Below are 25,583 nucleotides of genomic sequence, written 5' to 3' on the forward strand. Positions count from 1 at the left end.
TATCAATAAGATAATCTTATGGTTTAGAGTCACTACAATATGAGGAACTGTATTAAAGAGTTGGAATTTTAGGAAAGTTGATAGCCGCTGCTCTAGAAGCTCTGTACAGCAGGAAGCAGGAATTATCATGGGTCTTCCTTTGCTTGCCCCCTGTTTTGCATGAACCAATCCTGTGCACTGCTCAGTGGCCCATTTTTGTTGCTTCCAGGGCTGGAAGCAGATGTCAACTCACAAATTTCCCAACACACTTCATTAGTTTTCCAGAGAGCCTCAGTTGATCTGCTATATATTTTGATTGACTGTTATACTCAGTTTATTGATGTTTCTTTTTAGCTTTCTCTGAGGACTCTCCTTGTTATACACAAAACATGGATTGGAAAGTCATCATTGATAATTATTTTGTGTTTTTCAATAACTTTAAGAAGTCGCCAATAACTTCTATAACCAGGTAAGTTTTATCATTCATCTCCCAGGTATTAACTAACCAAAGCAAATGCCAGTCATTGGCTGTATTGTTTAGTGGCCACGAGCTCCATTTAAGCAGTGGCAGTGCTTCATATCAGGCATCCAGAATTTGTCTATTAAGTGTGTGACTACAGGAGTAGGGTTTTTCTAAACAGTAGTTTACAGTTACAGAATGTGCACCCTGATTAAATCAAGTTTGTGAGCTGTTCTGGGGTTGGTTATGACAGGAACTTTGCATATGATAGTAGAACTTAGACTCAGGAGGTAACCAAACCTTCCTGTGAAGTTTGTTTAAGCCCTGGGTGTTGAACATCACTCCAACATGCTAAATCCTGCATCTAGGGCCCAGGTTTCTCTTTGTTTACAGATTTCCCTAGGGGTTCTTTCCAATACCAACATTTGAAAGCATTCTGCTCTCTAGACATGAATTTCACCACCTAGTGAAGTTGTCACCATGGGTACAGAAGGAATGACAGTGGCATGACCTTTGCAGAGTCATGGAATACTTGCACATTCTTTGTCCTGGAAACCTCTATTATTTAACAACTTTAGCAAGTGCAACAACAACAACAACAAAACAATCTGAATGTGCTCTAAAGGCATGCTGTATTTTGTATCTGTGAACACAATAGAGTTAGTATTGAATTAAGGCAAGAAGCTACAGTTAATTCAGCATTGATGTAATGGATGAAAATATTAGAGATTAAGTACAGCTTATGCCAAGGAAGCTGAAGTTAGCACACACACACACACACACACACACACACACACACACACACACACACCCAACACAACATTGGCTTTGTTTCTGTCATATGCTAAGAGTGCAATTTTATTAGTTGGAGAAAATCAGAAATATTTTTTCATAAAAATAAAATATTTACTTGTGCTTCCAAATGCTCTTAAGGGGATGAAGTAAGTTGTGAGAGTCCTTTCTAGACTGTAACATGATGGGTATTTATTGCAGTATCATTCTGCCATTCAGTATTTGTTGCATTACTCTGGCATTATGGCTTATATTTTGCTTGTTCCATGTGCTTGACTCACTGTTGCATCAGACACTACTCTATTGTCTGACTGCAAAATTCCTGACATTAACTTCATGGAGGAGAGACTTATTTTAGCTCATGATCTTTGGGAACTTCAGTCTATCTGGATATACCAGGAATGATGGTAGGGCAGCCATTTGTGCTGGAAGGAGTGTGAGTTCAGAGTGCTGGTCACACCGCATCAGGCACTTTTTGATACATCCCACTGCTTGATCTATCTCTATAGCCTTTTGAAAGGAAATAGGAAAACAAATACAACAGGTATAAATAGCAGACTTGTGCTTATCAGTCATACATATTGATTAACAGGGGACTGGGATTTAGAATGTATTCATTCTGATAAGAGGAAACAAATTTTAAGTTAAATATAGGCAGTCATGTTGGGATTTCTAACATAGTAATAAATGTTCCTATTAGTTTGATCAGAAGTAAAAAAATGTACAAAACTTTTGTACATCATGTACAAAACTTTTTGTTTTGACCACTATAAGTGATTACATGTATACAAATATCTTAGGAAATTGAAGCATTGAATTATTTTTTTCTCATAATTAAACAATTCTCTCTGTATTGTAGGGCTTTCAACTTCACAAAGCACCTTTTAGTGGTGGACAAGAAGTTGGACACTCTTGAAAATGGACAGATGAACATTCTTTTGTCATTTGTGGAGTTTTTGGAGAAATTATCTAATCCTTCTGGCTCATTCACTCCCAAATTTTATAATCTTTCTTTTCCCACTGAACTTGTTCTGAATAGAAGGGCTTCATGGATAAGTCATTTAAAAAGTTTGAAGGCAGACTCACATGATGCTGCTGCTCAGAAACTTCTGGAATTTGATAAACTGGTCATTGAAAAAATTCAAAGATTTAAAGATCATGGGATGAGGAAGGAATCTAAAAGCATTTTGAGATTCATAGAATTAATACTTCTTGAAATTAGTTCCGAACTTCAAGAATTCTGGCTCAATAGCATTTCACAGGAAGAAAGAACCAATATTGAAATACTGTCCACACTTGTAAATTTTTCTGTTGCAGAATATGAAAAAAATATTTATAAACGCTTTAATTTCTCCCAGTTTCTCCATTCCAATTGGCCCAAATCACCAGCCAAGAATGCAGACTTTATACGTTTGAGTGAGACTATAATAAACAGTCTCTATGAACTTAACTTTTTAACACAGGAAGAAGTCTCAATAGCTCTGAACACCATCTATGCTCTGCAGAACACATCTGAGATTTTCTCAGCCCTTTCTGAGCCACAAAAACAAGAACTGGATAACCTTTTGACTCATATATACGTAAATGTCTTCAAGGACAAAGACTTAGCTATATTTCTGAAAACCTATTCTTCATTCTATCAATATATTCATATATTCTTCAACACCCGGAATAGAGAGCCTCTGATAACTTATCTTACTCAAATCTCCAGACACATTTTGGACCTCATAAAGCAGTTTAATATCCAAAACATCAGAGAAGCACTTTTGTTTTTATCGGAGACAACAGAGGCTCTTGGGATGATACCTGAAGTATCATACTGTCAGCAGTTTCTTTCAATTTTCAACTTTTTAGAACGTCAAGCCCAGTCCCTGATGGCGAACGGAAGACCAGTGGAAGCAGTGATTCATGCTAGTTTGACAGGTCTCAAACAGCTGTTCTCAAGAGATGAAGGCTTTCGTGTTTCTTTACTTCAGTATGTCACTCAGTTTTTTAATGGTTCAGAGAAAACCTTGTTGAGTGAATGCTTCATTCAAGAAAATGCCAATATTTCTTCTGTGAATTATTCAGAAAACATGGGGTCTTCCCTTCCTTTTTCATGGACACAACTGTTTTCCAACCTTTCAGTAAATGGCACTGTGATCAATGAATTCACGGCCATTCACTGCACCCTTTCATGGATTCAGACATGGACTGAGATCTGGAAAAGCATTTCTCAGATATTTAAAGTTGACTTGAGGATTATTACTCCTCTTTATGCTGGTATCACTGGACTTTTGGATGACCTGGGAAATAATGGGAACATTTCTAAAGACTGCCAAGGAATAGTTCCCACGTATCATACTGCTAGGCTCATATTAAATTTTTTTAAAAATCTAACTCAGGAGAATGGCTTTCATGACTGGGATGGCCTTCAGGATCTCAGGGATCTTTGGGTAGCATTTGGCAATGAATTAACTACAGTACAGTCACTTAACCTGGACCAAGTAGAGAAATCTTTCATCACTATGGCAGCCTCTTTGCACCAGCTGAAGACAGTTCCAATAAAAATAAATGCAAGCAGGGAATCTTTATATCACATGTTGGATGTTTTCATTAAGTTAGGCAAAGCCTCAGATTATGTAGATAGAGATGTGGAGTTGAACAATGATTTTATTTTAAATGGTCTCACAGATCATCAAGCCAAATTTGCAAGTGTCATCACTGAGATGAAAGAAACAGTATTATTTCTTAGGAATGTGTCACAGGGTCGAACTTTGTCATCATGTGCTGATATTTTCCAGAGAGTCACTGAGTTGATTTTCGAAGATAGCTTATTACCTGTGAATACTTCTAATAAGCCAGCACATGTTCTAGCCATGCTAAGTTCTATATTTTCCTCAAAGAACACAAGTAGCAGCCTGGAAGTGTGCATCACATGGATAGATATCATAAATCATCTGTGTATAATGTATAACTCAAGTTCCTTACCCACCCATAGCCATAGCATATTGGGAACCTTTAAGGATATGCGGACCAAAATGAGCCCTGTATTGAAATTTTTAACTTGGATGCTAAAAAAGAAGATACCCATTTGTCCATGGAATGAGTCAAATATAAATTGTATACATATTTACCTGAAAGAAATAAATGACTTTCTAAATATTATAATTACTACAGGCTTGGAAAAGAAGAATGTGCCCAATGTTGAGGTTTTATTAGCTCTTTTCAATGATTCTGCAAAGCAGGTAGGTATGATCATCACCAACTTAACAGAAGATCTAAATTTTTCCTCCCAGTCCAACTGGAAGCACTTCAAAGATTTACTTCTAAGACCCAAAGAAATGTCAGATGATATTCCTGACCAGTTCCATAATATTTGGCAGCACATCATAGCAATGGGAAAGGAAATGCAGACATTTTTAAAAGACATTTTTCATAGTGCCCTTGGAAATAATTTTTCTTCTAACACTGAAACAATGTTTAGTGTATTCGCTACCAGTCCAAAGGAAGGAGATATAAGCCATCTAAGCAAAACAATTTACAACTTAGCTAACTACTTTGCTCTCAACTTAACTCACAGCCTTCAGAATTCTTCAGAAATAGTCCCAGATGAAATATTGAAAGCTGTGGATCTTGGTATTCAACTGATGCGGGATGTGTTCAATTCTTTAATGCCTGCCGTCCATTTCAATATTCCGCAAAATTCAGATCATTCTCAGGCTCTAAGGAAAGTGGCATCTTTCATGCATTCTCTTAAGAAGGCAGACATAGACCTCTTAGTAGGCCAACTTGGAGCAAACAGTGAAATCCTAATGAGTTTCTTTAAGAATCTCAGCCAATCAGGTATTCACAATTTAGGGATCAACATGCTTGTGGGCTTAGTGGAAAAATTTGTGGACAGCTCACATTCATGGAGTGTTAGCCATCTGCTGCGTCTCTCCCGTCTGCTTCCCAAGGATGTGGTAGATACTGTGCTGGATGTATATTATGCTCTTCCCCACATTGTGGGACTTCTGCAGAGAATCACAGATAAAAACATCACAGAAAGCTTCAGGGATGTCTATAACTTTACCCTTCTTCATGGCATAACCATGTTCAATATCACCAAGGAAGACTTTGCTGATGTGGTTAAAACTCTTCTGGATACAGTTGAGTTGGTATCAAATGAGCCAACTATTCTTCCTGAGGTTTTGATGTGCCTAAGCAGGGTTTGGTGCTCAAACTACACAACTTTCAGGCTTGAGAAAAACCCTAAGGTAGAAGGCTGTAATATCCAGAGGCACATATCTTCTTCCCTTTTCCACATGGTGACCAGTCTACTGCATCTTCTTCACCTGCCACCCCCAAGTGACTCACAGTGCATAGTTGAAAAGTCTAGAGTGGAAATAACCAGGAGAGTGGTCTGTGCGGTCCATGAGCTAGCAGACTGGAATTCCATTCTCTCAGAGCTGTTGGAGATTTTCCATGTTGACAATTTACTTGTGAAAATTCATAAGGCATTTTTGCATAGGGTATTGCCCCTCATGTCATCTTCTGTGATTCAAGGTAATGCCAGCATCCAAGAAATCTGTCCTAGTAGTGCCATAAAGCAAGGTGCACTTCAAATCATAGAAAAGCTAAAACACACCAATTTCAGAAAACTCCTATTGGGTGAGAACATTTTGGACAAACCAAGTAACTTAAGCAAGATCCTTACTCTCACTAGTGGCACAGAGAAATCTGTCCAAAATAATGTTTACTTAAATTTGAAAAGAATATTCAAATTGATTTCTGCTACTTGGACTTTAAGAAATAGTACTTATCTGCTCTCCCCAATCACAAACTTTATGAATACAAATCATTCAGAAAGAAATCAATTTGAAAACAATAAAGCAACTCACAATTTTGAAGAACTGTGGATGGACTTTAAACAGATTGACAAGGACCTAACCAGTAACTTGAGTCTAGGACAATTACTTTCTGATATTAACAAAACGTTCCAAAGTTTAGGTCTTCAAAACACAACTGTGCAACTTCCTCAACCTCTGGAACTCCTGGATTCATTACCATTGAAGACATTTGAAATTATTGAAGGTTTCACATTTCTCATAAAGTACTGGCTCCATGAGTATGAAAATGAAGATTTCTTTAGGCTTATGCGAAGGCTACTCAGTGCTATGGCTAGTGGGAATTCAACTGATTTAAGTATGTTGGCCAGTGATTTTACTATGTATTTGGGCTATCTCAGAAACCAATCCAGAGAAGGCAATTTTGATGTCTTTCTCAGCCATATGCTGAATCAAAAACAGCTCACTGACCTCTCAGCTGTTCACTGGTTTCTTGAAAACATTGTGATGAATTCAGTTAGTAACTTTGCTGAGGAATTTCAGGAAGCAGCTCCCAGTTTCAGCAACACCACCCTTCAAATAGTGGATTTCATGAATCTCATCTTGAACCGCATGCAGTCCAAAAATGATGGGGAAGCTGCAGGAAGCACAGAGGATTTCCTGAAGCAGCTTCTGGAGACATTCTTCTCCTTTTTGCTAAATGGCCTACCTGAAAATAAAATATCCCTTCTGCTAAAAGACATCCATAGCGATGCCATTGCAGAGATGAGGTGAGTGGACCTTTGTTTCACATAGACATGTAGGTGCTGTAGCCCAGCAGGCTCACTTTCTGGAGTAGAGAAATGTCTATTATAGAATGAGGTGATTTTTCTCACAATGACATTTTGTTACTGCTTTAAGGTGACACAATTTCAATTTCCAGAAAACATTCAAATCTAGCCTCTGTTCATCAGTCATATACTATTTTTCAATTCAGATTATAAAGATAAGACATTCTTTCCTACATACAAGTGAAAAATTTACATATACATACAGGGTAGTCACTATTTCAATTGTAGTATTTCCCGACTGGTCACAAATGCAAGATTGAATATTTGTTTCCAGTTAACTTGATATTTGTGTCTGGAACCATTAAAATAGTCATATTATCTCCACAGTCTTCTAAAATCTTTCTGAATATTAGTAATGAAAGTTCTTGAGCCAAATCCCCATTTCCTTTGTGAGGTATTACTTGGGAGACATGCAGGGGGCAAGTGGCACAGCAACCATGCAGCAAAGAAAGTTGATTCCTGTGACTCTAAAGATCAGGTAACATGTTGAACTTCAGAGGTACTGCCTGTAGGAAGAGACAACCAAAGCAGTAGGAACACCAGGTATGTCATGAGCTAAAGTTTACAGTCTGAAGATGTGAGAAGCAAGGGAGATCCACAGAGTAAAAGCTGCTTACCTAGCTGCTTCTTGGGTTTCAAGGATTGAAAGTCTTAGAGACTCATACAGCCTTCTAACTGGCTCTAGCAGGTCCATTTAATACCATTGCCTCCTGAATGTCCTAAGGTTAACTCATTGGGGACTTTAAGCACTGTGAAAGACCCCTTATCAGCAGGATCTTAGGTTAGTTTTGGTATCTGTCCCTGGGAGAAGGCTTATTTGTGTTACAAAATGACCATCACCTCCCGTCTTTCAAGGGATTCTCATCTGTAGTTCATCAAGTTCAGATACTTGTAGAAAAGGGCATTTGGGGCTACTGGTCTACCTTGCCAAGGGGATAGATCAGAAACTATTACAGATTGACTGAGTAATCTGCATTGAAAATTGCAGAGAAAGATATAAATAGGCTTTCCACCTTTCCGGATTTTAATCAAGAATAATTATGTAAGGAAAATGCTGTTCTTATTTTTCTGTTACCTTTAGTTCTCCCCCTTTTCTCTCACCAAACCTTATACCTTTAGAAGGTATGGGACCTGCTGCATTTAAGTGAGATTGGCTACCTGAGAATGGATGGGGACTGTTGACAAATGCAGGTCTTTCTCTAGCCTAAATATACAAGAAGAGTTCTGGTATAAAAAACAGTTTACACATCACTTTAGTGATAATAATTTCATAGGATCTTGGCTTGATTTTTACTCTGATCAGATCTGAGGCTTCTGTGGCTCTATAGTCTTGTCCTGTCTGGGACTGTTTACATGAACTCAGATCTGCAAACCTGGTAAGACTATGGAAGAATCTCATTATATTTTAAATGTCACTTTCTTAAAGTTGAGAATCTCAAAATATATAAGTTGGTACACTGATAGTTGTTGACATATTTTTTATACTCTTGATATTAGTTTATCAGGATATATATATATATATATATATATATATATATGTATATCATTCAAGTATCTAATTGGTTCTTCCCTTTCTTTATGGTTTCTTTTGTTGAAGAGGATTATGAAATGTAATGTAGCTAATTTATCCATTGTTTTATTATTTGTAAACCTTTAAAATCTTATGGAATTAAAAACAGAAAATCACTATATTATCTTTCTAGATCTCTTTTCTAAAAGCAAATATTAGGCTTTTCAATTTGTTACTTTCAAAGAATCATCAAATTTAAAAATTATTTTTTATTGGATATTCACAGTATTTATATTACAAATGTTATCTTCCCTTCCTCCTCCCCTTGCTTCCATGAAGAGGCTCCCACTCCCAACCTCAGCACCTTGCCATTCACCAACATTGGGAAAACAAGCCTTCACTAGACCAAAGGCCTCTCCTCCCATTGATACCAGACAATGCCATCCTCTGCTGCATATACAACTAGAGTCATGGGTCTCTCCATGTGTACCCATTGGTTGGTGTTTTAGTCCCTGGGAGCTCTGGGTGGTCTGGTTGGTTGATATTATTGTTCTTCCCATGGGGTTTCAAACCCTTTCAGATCCTTTAGTCCTTTCTCAAACTCTTCCATTTGAGTCCCCATGCTCAGTCTGATGGTTAGATGCAAGCATTTTCATCTGTATCAGTATGACTTTGGCAGAGCCTTGGAAAAGGCATTCATATTAGAATTCTGGCAGTAAGCACTTCTTGGCATCATCAATAGTGACTGTGTTTGGTGGCTGCAGATGGGATGGATGCCCAGGTGAGGCAGTCTGGGGATGATCTTTTTTTTTTATCCCTGCTCCTCTATTTGTCCCTTTATTTCCTCAAATGAGTATTTTATTCTCCTAAGAAGGAACAAGGTATCTACATACTTGCCTCCCCCCCCCCTTTTTTTGCTTCATAAGGTCTGTGAAGTGTTTCTTGGTTAATCTGAGATTGTGGGCTAGTATACACTTATCAGTGAGTGAATACTATCTGTGTCCTTTTGTAAATGGGCTTTCTCACTCAGGATGATATTTTCTAGTTCCAAACATTTGCCTGAGAATTTTATGAAGTTATTGCTTTTAATAGCTGAGTACTACTCTATTGCATAAATATACCACAATTTCTGTATCCATTCCTCTGTTGAAGGGCATCTGGATTCTTTACAGATTCTGGATATTATAAATAAGGCTTCTATGAGTATGGTGGAGCACGTGTCCTTGTTAGATGTAGGAGCTTCTTTTGGGTATATGCCCAGAAGTGATAGAGCTGAGTCCTCAGGTAGTACTATGTCTCATTTTCGGAGAAACTGCCAGACTGATTTCCAGAGTGGTTGTAGTAGCTTGCAATCCCACCAACAATGGAGGAGTATTTCTCTTTCTCCACATCCTCGCCAGCATCTGCTGTCACCTGAGATTTTGTTCGTAGTCATTCTGACTGGTGTGAGGTGGGATCTCAGGGTTGTTTTGATTTGGATTTCCCTGATGACTACAGATGTTGAGCATTTCTTTAGGTACTTCTCAGCCATTTGGTATTTCTCAGTTGACAATGCTTTGTTTAGCATTATATCCCATTTTTAATAAGATTCTCTAGAGTCTAACTTCTTGAGTTCTTTGTATATATTAGATACAAGCCTGCTATTAGATGTAGGATAGGTAAAGATCCTTACCAACCTGCTGGCTGGCATTTTGCCCTCTTGACAGTGTCCTTAGCTTACAGAAACTTTGCAATTTCATGAGGTCCAATTTGTCAATTCTTTTTTAAAGATGGATATTCCCTATACTTACATTTCAGATGTTATCACCTTTCCTCCAGTCTTTTTTCACTCTCACTCTCATTGCCTCCATGAAGGTGCTTCCTCTCCCAACCACCCCCTCTCCCCTCATTGCCTTGGCATTCCCCCACACTAGGAAAACAAGCCTTCTCTGGACCATAGGCCTCTCCTTACATTGATGCCAGAGAATGCTATTTCATGCTGCACATGTACCTGGAGCTATAGGTCTCTCCATGGGAACTCACTGGTTGGTGTTTCAGTCCCTGGGATCTGTGGTGGGTTTGGTTAGTTGATCATTGGGGTTGCAGACCATTTCAGTTTCTTCAGTCCTTTCTCTAGCTCCTTTATTGGGGTCCCCATGTTCAATCCAACGGTTAGCTGCATGCATGCTCCTCTGGATCAGTATGGCTCTGGCAGAGCCTGAGGAGGCATCCATATCATGTTCCTGTCAGTAAGCACTACTTGGCATAAATAATAGTGCTTGGGTTTAGTGGCTACATATGGGGTGGATCCCCAGGTGAGGCAGTCTCTGGATGATCTTTTCTCCAATCCCTGTTTCTCATTTGTTCCTTTATTTTCTTCCATGAGCATTTTGATATTTCTTCTAAGAAGGACTGAGGTATCCACCTTCTGACCTTCCTTCTCTTTGAGCTTCAGAATTTCTGTCAAGTGTTTCTTAGGTATTCTGAGCTTTTTGGGCTAGTATCAGCTTATAAGTGAATACATACCATGTGTGTTCTTTTATGACTGGGTTACCTCACTCAGGATAATAGCTTCAATACCATCCATTCGCCTAAGAATTTCATGAAGTCATTGTTTTTAATAGCTCCATTGCATAAATGTACCATGATTTGTGTATCCATTCCTTTGTTGAAAGACATCTGGGTTATTTCCAGATTCTAGCTATTGTAAATAAGGGTGTTGTGAAAATGGTAGACCATGTGTCTTTGTTAGATGTTGGAACTTCTGTTGAGTATATGCCCAGGAGTGTTATAGCTGGATCCTCAGGTAGTATTATGTTCAATTTTCTAAAGAACTGCCAGATTGATTTCCAGAATGGTTGTACCAGCTTACAACACCACCAACAGTGGAGGAGTGTTCTTCTTTTTCCACATCCTTGCCAGCATCTGCTGTCACCTGAGATTTTGATCTTAGCTATTCTGACTGGTGTGAGGTGGAATCTTAGGGTTGTTTTAATTTGCATTTCCCTGATGAATAGGAATGTTGAACATTTCTTTAGCTGTATTCCATACATTCAATATTCCTCAGTTGAGAATTCTTTGTTTAGTATTGTATCCCATTTTTTAAAATAGGATTATTTGATTCTCTAGAGTCTAACTTCTTGAGTTCTTTGTATATACTGGATCCTGGTCCTTTATTAAATGTAGGATTGGTAAATATCTTTTCTCAATCTGTTGGTTGCCATTTTGTCCATTTGACAGTGTTCTTTGCCTTACAGAAGCTTTGCAATTTCATGAGGTCCCATTTGTTGATCCTTGCTCTTAGACCACAAGCCATTGATGTTTTGTTCAGGACAAATTCCCCTGTGCCTATGTGTTCTAAGCTCTTCTCCAATTTCTTTTCTGTTAATTTCAGTATGCCTGGTGTTATGTGGAGGTCTTTGATCCACTTGCACTTGAGCTTTGTACAAGGAGAAAAAAAAAGGATCGATTTGCCTTTGTGCATGCTGACTGCCATTTGAACCAGCACCACTTGTTGAAGAGGCTGCCCTTTTCCCATTGAATGTTTTTAGCTCCTTTGTCAAAGGTCAAGTGACCAAAGCAATGTGAATTCATTTCTGGGTCTTCAGTTCTGTTCCATTGATCTACCTGCCTATCTCTATACCAATACCATTTGGTTTGTAATCAAGATTGATCTGTAATACAGCTTGAGGTCAGGGATGGAGATTTCTCCCAGAAGGTCTTTTATTGTTGAGAATAGTTCTCAGTACCCCCCTTTTTATTGTTGTTGTTATTTCAAATAAATTTGCAAATTGCTCTTTCTACCTCTATGAAAAATTGAGTTGGAATTTTGATGGGGATTGCATTGACTCTGTAGTTTGCTTTTGGCAAGATGGCCATTTTTGCTATGTTGATCTTTCCAATCTATGAGCATGGGCACTCTTTCTACCTTCAGGGTCTTCTTTGATTTTCTTCTTTAGAGACTTGAAGTCCTTGTCATATGGCTCTTTCACTTGCTTGGTTATTGTCACACCAAGGTAATTCATAATTTGTTGACTATTGTGAAGGGTGTTATTTTCCTAATGTCTTTCTCAGCATGTTTATCCTTTGAGTAGAGAGAGGAAGGCTACTCATTTGTTTGAGTTAATTTTATATACAGCTACTTTGCTGAAGTTGTTTATCAGTTCTCTAGTAGAATTTTTGGGATCACTTAGGTATACTATCATATCATATGCACTAGTGATATTTTGACTTTGTGCTTTCTGATCTGTAGCCCTTTGCGTTCCGTTTGCTGTTCAATTGCTCTAGCTAGGACTTGTAGCCAGATTCAAACACTATTCAAAACAATATTGAAGTGTTCTTGGATTCGGTTTGCAAGAATTTTATTGAGTATATTTCCATCAATTTCATGAGAGAAATTGGTCTAAAGTTATCTTTCTTTGTAGGGTCTTTGTGTGGTTTAGGAATGTGTGTAATTATGGCTTCAAAGAATGAGTTGGATAGTGTTCTTTTCTCTTTAGTGGATTAGTTTGGAGAGTATTGGTATTAGGTTTCCTATGATGGTCTGATAGAATTCTGCACTAAACTAAACTGTTCCTCTGTTTTTCATGTTTGGGAGACTTTTGATGACGGCTTCTCTCTTTTTAGGGGTTGTGGGACTGTTTAGATGGTTTTTCCAATCCTGACTTAACTTTGGTATCTGGTATCTCTCTAGAAAATAGCTCATTTCATCCAGATTTTTCAGTTTTGTTCTGTATTGGCCTTTGTAGTAGGATCTGATAATTTTTTGAATTTCTTCAGTTTCTGTTGTTATTTCTCCCCTTTCATTTCTGACTTTGTTAATTTGAATACCATCCCTGTGCCCTCTAGTTAGTCTAGCTAAGCGTTTATTTATCTTGTTGATTTTCTTAAAGAACTAGCTCCTACTTTTGTTGATTCTTTGTATAGTTCCTTTTGTTTCTACTTGGCTGATTTCAGCTCTGAGCTTCTTTATATACTGCTGTCTACTTCTCTTGGATATATTTGCTTCTTTCTGTTCTAGAGCTTTCAAGAACAAAGGTTTGCTGTCAAGCTGTTAGTGTATGCTCTCTCTACTTTCTCTTTAGAGGCATTCAGAGCTATGTGTTTTTCTCTTAGCACTGTATTCATTATATCCCATAATTTTGGGTATGTTGTGCCTTCATTTTTATTAAATTCTAAAAAAGGCTTTCATTTCATTCTTTTTAAAAAAATTTATCCTTGACCAATTTATCATTGAATAAAGCATTGTTCAGCTTCTATGTGTATGTGGGCTTTTTGTCATTTTTATTGTTATTGAAGAAATGATCATCAATATGATGTATGGAATTATTTAAATCTTCTTGTATCTGTTGAGGCTTGTTTTGTGACCCATTACCTGGTCAGTTTTGGAGAAGGTACCATGAAGTGCTGTGAAGAAGTTATAATCTTTTGTTTTAGGATGAAATGTTCTATAGATGTCTGTTAAATACATTTGTTTAATAACTTCTGTTAGTTTTGCTGTGTCTCTGTTCAGTTTCTGCTTTCATGATCTGTCCATTGATGAGGGTGGGGTGTTGTAGTCTCCCACTATTATTGTGTGTGGTCCCATATATATTTTGAGCTTTAGTAGAGTTTTTTTAATGAATGTGGTTGGTTGCCCCTTGTATTTGGAGCATAGATGTACAGGATTGAGAGTTCATCTTGATAGATTTTTCCTTTCATGTGTATGAAGTGTCCTTCCTTATCTTTTCTGATAACTTTTGGTTAAAAACCTATTTTATTCAATTTTACAATGGCTTGTTTCTTGGGCACATTTGCTTGGCATTTCTTTTCCATACTTTTACTCTGAGCTAGTGTTTTTCTTTTTCACTGAGATAAGTTTTCCTATCATCAAAATGTTGGGTCCTGTTTACGTATTCAGTCTCTTAGTCTATGTCTTTCTATTGGTGCATTGAATCCAGTGATGTTAAGTGATATTAAAGAATATCGATTGTTGTTTCTTGTTATTTTTATTGTTAGAGAAAGAATTATGTTTGTGTAGGTATCTCATTTAGGGGTTATTAAGAGAAGATTAATTTCTTGTTTTTCTTGGGGTGTAGTTTCTCTCTTTGTGTTGGAGTTTTCCATTTATTGTCTTTTGTAGTCCTCATTTGTGAAAAGATATTCTATAAATTTGGCTTTACATAGAATATTGGTTTCTCTATATATGGTAATTGAAAATTTTGCTAGATATAGTAACCTGGACTGGAGTTTGTCTTCTTTAGTGTCTGTATGATATCTGTTCAGGATCTTTTTGCTTTTATAGTCTCTGCTGAAAGTCTGGTGTAATTCTGATAGGTCTGCCTTTAAATGTTACTTGACCTTTTCCCCTTACTGCTTTAATATTATTTTGTTTTGTTTTGTTTTGTTTTGTACATTTGGTGTTTTGAATGATATGGTTCAAGAGGAATTTCTTTTCTGGTGCAATCTATTTGGAGTTTTGTAGGCTTTTTATATGTTCATGGACATGTCTTTCTTCAGGTTAGAGCAGTTTACTTCTATAATTTTGTTGAAGATATTTTTTAGGCCTTTAACTGAGCATCTTTGCTCTCTTTTACACTTATTATCCTTAGGTTTGGTTTTCTCATTGTGTTTTGGATTAGAAGATTTTTGCATTTTGCATTTTCTTTGAGTGTTGTGTCAATGTTTTCTATGGTATCTTCTGCCCCTGAGATTCCTCTTCTGTCTTTTTTATTCTGCTGGTGTTGCTTGTGTCTGTGACTCCTGATCTCTTTCCTAAGTTTTCTATCTCTAGGGTTATTTCCTTTTTTGATTTCATTATTGTTTCTATTTCCATTTTTAGATCCTGGATGGTTTTGTTCAATTCCTTCACCTGTTTGTGTTTTTCTGTATTTCTTGAAGTGATTTTTGTGTTTTTTTTTTTTTTTTTTTTTTTTTTAATAGGCGTCTACTTGTTTACTTGTGTTTTCCTCTTTTTCTTTAAGGGAGTTATTTATGTCATTCTTGAAGAACTCTTTTATCATAATGATGTGTGATTTAAAGTCCAAATCTTATTTTTCTTGTGTTTTGAGATATCTACTACTTGCTCTAGTGAGAGAACTGGGTTCTGATGTTGCCAGATTGTCTTGGTTTTTGTTGCTTCTGTTCTTGTGTTTGCCTCTTGCTATTTTGTTATTGGCAATGCTAGTTTGTCTTAGTGTTTCTGACTGGAGCTTGTCTTTCCTGTGGGCCTGTTTGCATAGGGGTGAGAGTGCTCCTGGTGCTCAGCTCTCTGCATGCAGGGTGTGGGTCCCAGTGGCAGTGGAATAGTCCTAGCTCTGAGGGTAGAAGGGTCTGGTCCCAGGAAACACTGATTTCTGTGCCCTGTGAATTTCTGGCAGTCTCTCTTTGGACAGTCAGTGGAGAGAAAGCAGAGTTTCACCTGCTGGCTTAGGAGTGAGAGCTCTCTGCAGGCAGGTTGTTGGTCTTGATGGCAGTGGAATCACTGATTTATCACAATATTGACTATGAAATTTCTCCACTGCTCTTTTTATTTGTTAACAAAACATTAGGCTTCATCTAAGTTATTTTGGTATCTCAACCCTTCACTCAACATCATCTTCCTATGATATTATTGCAAGACAAATAAAATCATGATATCACCATATTTTAATCTTTTATTACTAATTTATAAAACATGAAATTAAAAATATGTAAATTTTCTATTTTTTCCCTAGAGATAAAATTTCTGAAATTCTGAAACTGGATCCATTCTTTACCTGGCTGAACACAAACCCATTGATGAACATTTTCTCAAGTCTCAAGACAATATATTATCTGATTAAGGACTCATTTTTATTAGGCAACCGAGAACTCTCTGGGATCCTGAAAGGTTTATCTCATGCCTATCCAAGGGAGCCCATGATGAAAACTGACACTGGAAGCCATTTGGACTTCTTTACAGTAGTGGCTCAGTTTCTTTTCCAGGTTAATACTTCTGAGGATCTCTCCAAATTCAACCAAAAGCTCAGGTCTGTTCTCCACCTGGTACAGGAAAGTTCTGCAGAAATGGCTACTATTATGGACACTGTCTTACACTCAACTACTCGGGTCTGCTCCTCTTCCTATCCTATGCTTCAACATACCATGGTTGCTAAGCTAAGTGACTTGTTTTCTATTGTCAACAGTTCCTTCCTTTTAAGAAACAGAGAAACACTAGAATCAACTAGGAGGTTATTTGGCACCATTTCCAGAGTTAGTGAAGAAAGTCATGTCTTAGAGTCAGCCTTAGAAATATATAGGACTCTGACTATGCTGGTGAATAGCACTGCTGAACTAGCTAATCTTACCTCATCAGTGGACTCCATAGTGAAACTTCTCAACCTAGCCCAAAAGGTTTCAAGGAAGATGGCTACAATGTTGAGGACCCATTCCATCTTTAGTACAGAGGACTCTGGGAAATTCTTTGAGACTTTGTATTCCATCATGCTACAAAGTATTCAACATCATGTGAAACAAATAACTACTTCAAAAGAAGTAGATCCTTCCATATTTGAAAAGACAAAAGATTTATTGATACCATTTCTTGACTTGGCCTTTGGAATAATTGGAGTCATGCCTAATGTATCTCAGGATTCTGATGTTTTCAGCATGTCATCTAGCATACTTCCCTATGTCAACCAATCCAGTGACTTTCCTGAGATTTTGGAAGAACTGGCTGAAAACTTAATCTCTATGAAAATCAGCTTGAGAGATTGGGAACATCTTGTGGTGATGATTAAAAACAGGACTCAAAATTTCTTTCTTAATGTTGGTGACTTGTGGGAAGAAATTCTAGATTGTTTAGTGCCTATAAGTAACATCACCAACCAAATGGACTTCTTGAAGCTTTATGCACTTTCTTCTACCAGCCATCCTCAGGTCCCAAAACAGGAGAGAAGTCATTTAATCCCCCTTTTGGACAGAATGTTAACAGACAACAGCACAGAAAGAGAGACGTTCTTGAAAATGGTGATTGACCTCACCTTACAAGCTCTTTGGAATGGCTTAAAGGAAGATAACTGGGATATTTTCAATCTCCTGTTGACATTTGCCCAGAATCCAAATGACCTTTTAAAATCTGTAGAATCAGTTGTAGAGGCATCTAGTGACATTCACAGCAACTATCGAGATGGTTTCAACCAAGATTCATTTTCCAATTTGTCACTGATTCAGAACACCACTCGCTATCAGCTTGCAAAGGCAGTCCTGATTGGTCTCAGCAGAACAAGTTCCTCAAGGGAAGGGCTTCCCCTGGACAACACTCAGTGGACACATTTCACACATACTTTGTTTCATCCAAATTACAACAGTTTTCCTAATTCAGCCCCTCATCAGAATGTCACATCAGCAGAGGATGGGAGGACCAAGGAAGAAATAATGGCAATTCCTCATGGCTTGGAACCAATGTCATACCTCCAGAAATTCCTGAAGGCATTATTTGTATCAATTGAACACTGGCAGAAAGTCCCACAAGCTGAGCAAAGGTATTTTAACCCTTATTTTGCATAATTTATTCCATATTGTAGTACTGTAGCACTCATATCACAGGAAGTACTCATATCAAACCAGAGTAAGCAGTTTTTCTCAATTTTAACATCCATCATACTTAGAAGACAGAATCCACACAGAATGATCCAAGTCAAGTTCTTTTCCATGTTTGCCTCATTATTTGGCACCCAAGTATGATTTGTATTAATTTCTTTTGAAATCCAAAACTAAAAGCCACTAGCCACTTGTTTTGAGACAGGATGTACACATCATATTTGAGAAGAGAGATTGACAACCACACTTATGTGTATATTACAGCATAAAACATACAGATACTACTTTATATCTTGGTAATATGCATTGTTATTATATGACAATAAAATGATAGCACAATGAATTGTGAAATACGGACAAGTCAGGTGTTCTGATCACATATAATCATAGAAGCCACAGGTACCACTATTGGGTATGTAGTCATGGGAACTATCCAGTTCAGCCAAAAGATTATGCTTGCAGTTGTAACTAACCATAGGAAACAAACAGGCAGCTAATGACTCCTGCCTTTCTTAAACTCAGCCTCAATGATGATTTGTCTCTAAGCCTTCTTATTCCTAAATGTTAGATTAAAAGACTGGCATAAAGCTCACAATCTTCAACATCCAATGGACTACTTTTAACGGTATATACCACCATACCTTGCTGGAAACTTGTTCTTAAAATTTCCAGTGTCACTAAATCCAGCTCTAGCATTAGCCTGCTGCCTTGGCATAGAGGATTGATGCCCACTGATGTATAGAACCTCAGGACGCTCTCCCTGACTCAGCTGTGATTCCTGGAGGTGAGAAGGCTAGTTGTCCTGTGGTCCTTTCCTGTTTACATTTCTCTCAACTCCATGTGGGAATTTAGAGATGTTATGTAAATACCATCTCATTTGCCAGCAGATAGGCTGCTACTTCCTGTTAGTTCTGTTGCTACAGAACTATCTTCTGAATGTGATAATTTTTTTATGGCTTGGAATGATGTTCTCACTTGGTGAAACAGATGCCTCATTATTTCACATTTTAAATGCTGGCTTTCAGGGACTCGTGCTTTATCTCCTCACAGTCTTTGATCCTCAACTACAGTGCTTGAGTGTCCTGTAATTCTTGGGATTTTTCTTTCAAACTGGAGGCAATCTTGGCAACTTCTGTTCTCTGAACTCAGCTTTCAACAGAGATTTTAAGATTTATCCACAGATAAATTTTTCACTTTACATTTATATACCCTTCTTTCCTTCCTTCCTTCCTTTCTTCCTTCCTTCCTTCCTTTCTTCCTTCCTTCCTTCCTTCCTTCCTTCCTTCCCTTACTCTTTTCCCCTTTCCTTCCTTCCCTTCTTCCTTCTTCTTTCCCTTTGTCTTTCTCTCTCCCTTCATTTCTTTCTCTGTCTCTCTCTGTGTCTGTCTTTCTCTCATTCTTTCTCTGTGTCTTTCTTTTCTTTTTCATTTTGAGATAGGGTTTTTCTACATAGCCCAGGCTAGACATGATCTCAAGAGCCAGTCTGCCACGTGCTAGATTGCAGGTGTGTACTTCAACATGTTTCAAAAATTTACTATTTTAATTTTGATTGAGGTTGATTTATGGGGAATAAAGTAGTTATTTCATACATATGCATAATTAAATGATTACAATCACACCTTCAAACGCTGAAACACATTTCTTCCAGCTGTGTTACAGTGGAATTTACCATGTGTTATTGTTAACTGTACCCATCTTACTGCATCAGAGGACAACAATCCATTTTGCTCCTAGCTGAGACTCAGTCCACTCCCTAGTCATCACTCTAGGTTTTAGAAATCATCCTTCCATTCCCAACTTCCAAGAGATCAACTTGCATAGAGTCTATGTGAGTAATGACATATGACATTTGTCATTTTGTCCCTGACTTATTTTATTTGACACCATTGCCTCAATCTGTGCACACTGTGACCAAGTACAGGATTTATCCTCTTAATGGATGTCATCATACTTTAACCACCTCAACAGACAGCACTTGTATTTCAAGAGAATGAAGTAAGAAGAGAAAGCAGACACCATGTGTATTAGCAGCAACAATCAAACCACAGTTAAAGCAAACAGCTGTCTGGAAGTCCAGTCTACTTACCCACAGTTTTCCTTTGCTTGTACATAGTAAACTTGGTAGCATCGGGTCGAAAGAGAGTTGTTATCATGTGTTATAACTTACCCTTCCATCCTGCAGTCATGACCAGAAGTTACACACTTATGCATTAACACCATGATCTGTTTTTCCTAAGTGTTTTTGAGATGTGTCAAGTTTTCCGGCAGCTGCAGAAGCCCATGGATGCTGTGGAAATGCTACACAGAGTGGAGATGATGACTCTGCGGGTGCTCATCATTTTTGCAGGTGGGTTGCTTATGTAAGAAGCACTTCTGATTGCCCAGTTCCAGTATTCGCAGCTTGGCTGTCAGGGAGATGCATAGATTGACTCTGAGTTTCATTCAAAACAAAGTATGTGATTCTCAGCCTAGCTACTAGGTCCAGAGAGGTCTGACCCACCCTTCCCAACCTCAATGACCCCTGCTCTTGTCAAGCTGGATAGCCCTTCCAAACACTATGCCTCTCTGGTCCTTATATCTTTGTTAGTGGAATCTGTTTCTTCCGTCTTCTCAAACTTTACTCCAGCCATATTCTTTGGCTGAGAGTTGGGAATGTCTCAGGTAGGACTGTCAGCTCCCCTTGGATTCAAGAGCTATGAGACATTGTCAACCAGAGGAAACTCTTTTTGCTTTCATTTCTTTTATCTCTCAGTCCTGTTAGAGTCACTGTTTCCTTCAGGCAGAAACCATGATATAATTAGTCACTGTATGCAGTATTTGTCTGGATGCTGTAGTCCCTTGCTGCTGAATAGTCTTTGTAGGGACTTACTGAATTTCATGTCTGGTACTTCTTTTCCTCAGTAGTTTATAAATGCAGTGAGAACAGCATCAATTTCACATTATGCTATACATCTTCATAATACTCACTATAGTGCTCAATATTATGAATGAATTAGTTCCTGATACCTTTGAACTAATGAATCATATACTTGCCAGACTCATGGTAGCCCATTTACTATTGATGTTGTCATTGAAAAATAGTACCCTAACTGCCCCATAGAATGATTTAGCTGCTTTAGAGCTTTCTCCAACAGGTAAGCATATGTTTATAAATACTCCTGGCTTCACATTGCTGTTTAAATAATTCCATGTACATGTTCACCTTGTGTGCTGTTGTGGATGTGCTCACCCTGTTTGTAAGGGCTGTGTGAATAGAACCCAAGAGGTTTGATTAGGTGTTCTCTTATTGAATGAGTGAATGCCAGGATCCCACAGACACTCATATTGTTATCCATGAGATGACTAAGTGTATACCTGTGTGTGTGTGTGGGGGGAGTGTTGCCGGTCATGAGTGCTTCTATGTACTCTGTGTGGTAGCACGTAAGAGACACTGGAAGGGCCATCTACATACTCTGTGCTCTTACTTAATGTAAATGAACAGAGCATGGAACTGAAGAAGATATCCCAAGGAGGAGTCCGGTTTACCCAGGAAGGGGACTGTAAATATACACAAGAGTCCACCATCAGTGAGGAAAGGTCACTGGCCTTTGTAGGTAGCCATGACTAGGATCTAGGTATGTAGAAGAACACCTATCTGTGGCAGAAAGAAGAAGAAATGAGATTCAGGAGCCAGCCCTCTGGTGTTTTTAAATGCAAACCCACAAGATAATGCAAAATTCTACAGATCAGCAGTATTAGCCGAAGGAGTGAGAGGGAAGGGGTGAGAGGCAAGGGGATAAAAGAGAAGATGATGGAGAAGAAAACCCACATGGAGGCATACCAGCTAAAACCGGATGGCTGGAGATCGATTTTTGGGTTAACAGATGTGCTGCCCCACATCTGGAAGAACCTTAACATAGGCAGGGTAGGCATTTAACTGATGTCTACAATAAGACTGAGTGGGTCAATGAGTGAGTGCTAGCTGTGGGATGGGCACATTGAGGCCAGGCTGCTTCATGAGTAAGTAAAGGTAATAGCTCCATGTAGCACAAGGCTTTATGGGTCGGAGTATTTAGAGGCATAGAATTAAACTTGACTTTGTTCAGTGACATCATGGCAACTGGTGTGTACTGAAAGGAGAGAGAGCTTGATATCAAATTGTCTGAGTTCAGGGCTTCAGGCTAGTTGACAGACACGGGGCAGGCAACAGAACTTCTTTGAGTCTCTCTCAAAGAGGGTGAGCAGACATCTATTTCAAAGAGTAGTTGAGAAGACTGAACAAGAGGAGGCTGTAACATATGTGATCTCCCTGGGGCCTTGGTTAGGACATGTGTGTGGTGCATACATTCTCTCTCTCCTTCCCCTGTGCTAAAGCAGCCCAAGGATGGGGTTCCCTGCCCTCTACTGGGAAAGGCAGCCCCAAGTTTACCTAGAGCTGGCTTTACGGAGAGGTATGGGGTAGACTAGCTCTGACCTACTCATTGCCCTTCTTCTTGTAATAGGAATGTTTCCTTGAACCCAGAAACTGACCAGTCTTTGGACTGAAACATGAAAAGTGAGGAATAGAGGGCCAAAGTAAACACAGATGATGGAACTGAAGTGTAATTGTTATGTAGGTGAAACATAAATCTCTTTATAGTTCTAAATTTTTTATTCTTAATTTGAGCTGTCTATGAACATGCACTGTATTGTCAAACACCAGGTATTATATATGGAAGCATACATCCTGCTGCTTAATAAAATATCATTATTAATAAAATATGTGGAGACATGCTCTGAGACATTATATAAAATCTCTTTCTGCTTCTTCTTTTTTTGGCATATACAATTGAGCCATATTTGAAGATGCAATTATTTTGACATTTCATAGTTGAACAAAGTAATGAATTTTCAATGAATAAAACCCTTATTGGTACCTGGATGTCTATGTATTTTACCATCTGGGTCACAGATGCTAAATTAATATAATATACAGGAAACATCATTAGAAACTTAATTTTTAGTTTTTATATTTTACTCAGGCATGGCTGTTGTTAAGAGTGATACTTCAGTTTACTCATTAGAGCAGACTCGGTCCCACAGGGTGGGAGATCAGGGTGGAACCAGGATGTTCTCAGTGAAATAGGAGGTACAATAGAAGTGGACAGGCAGATAGCTCTTCTGTCAAACTGAGAATCTAGTCGTTTGAGGTGTTAATGTGCAGATAGAGTTGAGTCTAGTGCCATTTTTTCTATTCTTTCTGGTATTAAATGTCAGAAGTGATCACATTAGAACATGTTAAGATATTAAGTTTATGGAAGAAGAAGAAGAAGGATAAGGATAAGGAGAAGAAGCAGTCAGTGGGCATCCACTTTTTCATTTTAATAGTCTCATGTCATCAATTAATGAACTAAGGAGCAGAGAACACAAGTCATGCTTGGAATGAAGAGTTCAAGGTCAGGGATGGAAAAAGGGCTGAGTGGACAAGGTACTTGCCAAGCACAAGGACCTAAGTTCAGATTTCCAGCACTTACATGAAAGTTGGTTGTGGTGATCCATGCTTGAGGGTCCTAGTGTTGGGGAGGAGGTAGAGACCCATGGGTCTCCAGAGCTTTCTGGGAGTAACTAGTCAACCAGCTAGCTTCAAGTTCAGGGAAAGCCATTGTCTAAGAAAAAAAACAAAGGTGGAGAATGGATTGAAAAAAATAATACCCAACATCTACCTGCTCTCCATGTGTACCAGCACACATGGGAACAGACACATATACACACATGTGTATAAACAGACATACAGACATACATGCATGCACACAGACACACACATGCAGAGAGAGAGAGAGAGAGAGAGAGAGAGAGAGAGAGAGAGAGAGAGAGAGAGAGAGAGAAAGAGAGAGAGGAGAGAGAGTTGTTCAGGGTCAGAGTACCTCACTAGCTAAGGAGACCAGTGAAAATTATACTTGAGGAAAGTGTGAAGCTGTAAGAGAGAAATGTCAGGCCTGGAAAGTCAGAACAGATACCTAATATGTCTTCAAGGTCAGAAGAAAGACTAGCTCAGGTAGAAGGGACTGGAGTGAGGCTTTGAAGAGGGAAAGAGAGGTGGAGGAAGAGGGCACCCTGGAGGGCAGAGGGTCCAGGTGCAATCAGACCTGTTGCTCGTGATAAGACTGTTAGATGTTCTTATGGTGATGCCTTGAGGATCATCTGTACAAGTGGGGGTGGGGAGGGAGGCAGAAAGAGGCCAGGTGGCCAGAAGCCTGGCACTGCTTCTGTCAGACACATCATCACAATCTAACTTTGAAGAAATTCAGGACATGACCACCCTAAGTCCACTTCACGGCACAAGGAGATAGCTAAGACTCACATAGCTCTCTTCCTTTCTGTATTATTTCTCCTCCCTTTTTCCTTCCTTCCTTCCTTCCTTCCTTCCTTCCTTCCTTCCTTCCTTTCTTTCTTTCTTTCTTTCTTTCTTTCTTTCTTTCTTTCTTTCTTTCTTTCTTTCTTTCTTTCTTTCTTTCTTTATCTTATGTGTGTATGTGTGTGTGTCTTAGAAGACATTGTATGTAGTTTAAGCTGGCCCTCCTGCCTCAAACTCCTAGATTTCAGGGTTGCAGGTGTGTGCCACCATGCTGTGATACAGTGGAGCCTATTCATTTTTGGATTTTTTTTCTTGTGATATGCTGCCCAGACTAAAACTGTTTTATCTTTTTGGTATTTGTCAGAATTAAATTTTGTTCTTTGAAAAACTATTGTTTAGTTATTTATAAGAAAATATATGTTTTCTATAATGACCCAGTGTTTAGGAGGTACTAAGCCATGGGTCCCATGCCAAGTATATTTGAAAGCTGAGATGAAACCCAGACATTGCAAATGTGCAGGCAGATGAGCTCCCAGGCCCTAAGTAGCCAGGAAAGGAAAGGGAGAGTTATGGGTGGGCTGGATGAGGCTGAGTTATGAGAGGTAACCAGATAGAAAGGATGCAGAAGTTCCCTGCAGAAGACACAGCCATCTCTGCAGCCCCTGTATCGAATTTTGAAGTCTGAAAGCCCATCCCCAGTGACACACCTCTTCTACCAGGGTTACATCCCCTAACCTTTCCCAAATGGTTCCACCTCAAGTCTAAACATTCCAACCATTGAGTTTATGGGGTCCTTTTTATTCAAATTACCACCGCCTTATTTATTAAAATAATTTTATTTTTGAGATGGGGTTTCTCTGTGTTGCCCTGGCTGTCCTGGAACAAACTTTGTAGACCAGGGTGGCCTCAAATCGAAGATCCACCTGCCTGCCTCCGCCTCCACAGTGCCCAGCTGAAACCAACATGTTTTAAAAGGTAGAGTTTCACCCTTGTCGGCTTGCCCATCTTGATTATTTAAGAAAGCTTTAGGAATTTGTATCATTTTGGATCTTTGAAGAACAATTTCTCAAGATCAAGATGGTCAAGTGAGAACTGTTTATTAATTTGTTCTGTTTCTTTTGCCAGAAAACCCTTCCCTGACTAAGGACATCCTGTGTGCTATGCTGGGTTGCGAGCAAGGTGGGATGAGGCACCTTATTTTATCTGCTTTACAAGGGGTCACTTTAGTCCATCGCCACTACCAGGTTTGTTTTTGTGTTTCAGAACGTTTTATGTTAGTCACAGTTGGTCCAGGTGAGGTAGTGATGTTGGCTCAGGCAAAGCATTGCGGTTACTCCGTAGTTACAGCTTATCCCTGAGAATAACTCTGGTG

At 38.6% G+C, this 25,583-nt stretch overlaps 1 protein-coding gene across 1 annotated transcript in view; it reads left to right on the forward strand.

The window, feature by feature from the left end:
- ABCA13 (ATP binding cassette subfamily A member 13) overlaps positions 1–25,583 on the forward strand; it is a gene marked incomplete at both ends in the record, with an annotated part of 453,164 nt that overhangs the window by 92,101 nt on the left and 335,480 nt on the right. The window contains 5 exons of the mRNA XM_080920446.1: positions 334–448; positions 2,091–6,809; positions 16,041–17,840; positions 20,136–20,245; positions 25,337–25,455. Of these exons, the coding sequence (XP_080776572.1) occupies positions 334–448; positions 2,091–6,809; positions 16,041–17,840; positions 20,136–20,245; positions 25,337–25,455 (6,863 nt within the window). The remainder of the gene's footprint in view (positions 1–333; positions 449–2,090; positions 6,810–16,040; positions 17,841–20,135; positions 20,246–25,336; positions 25,456–25,583) is intronic.

This window comes from Micromys minutus, assembly GCF_963924665.1.
Source record: "Micromys minutus genome assembly, chromosome: 1".
NCBI classification, from domain to species: Eukaryota; Metazoa; Chordata; class Mammalia; order Rodentia; family Muridae; genus Micromys; species Micromys minutus.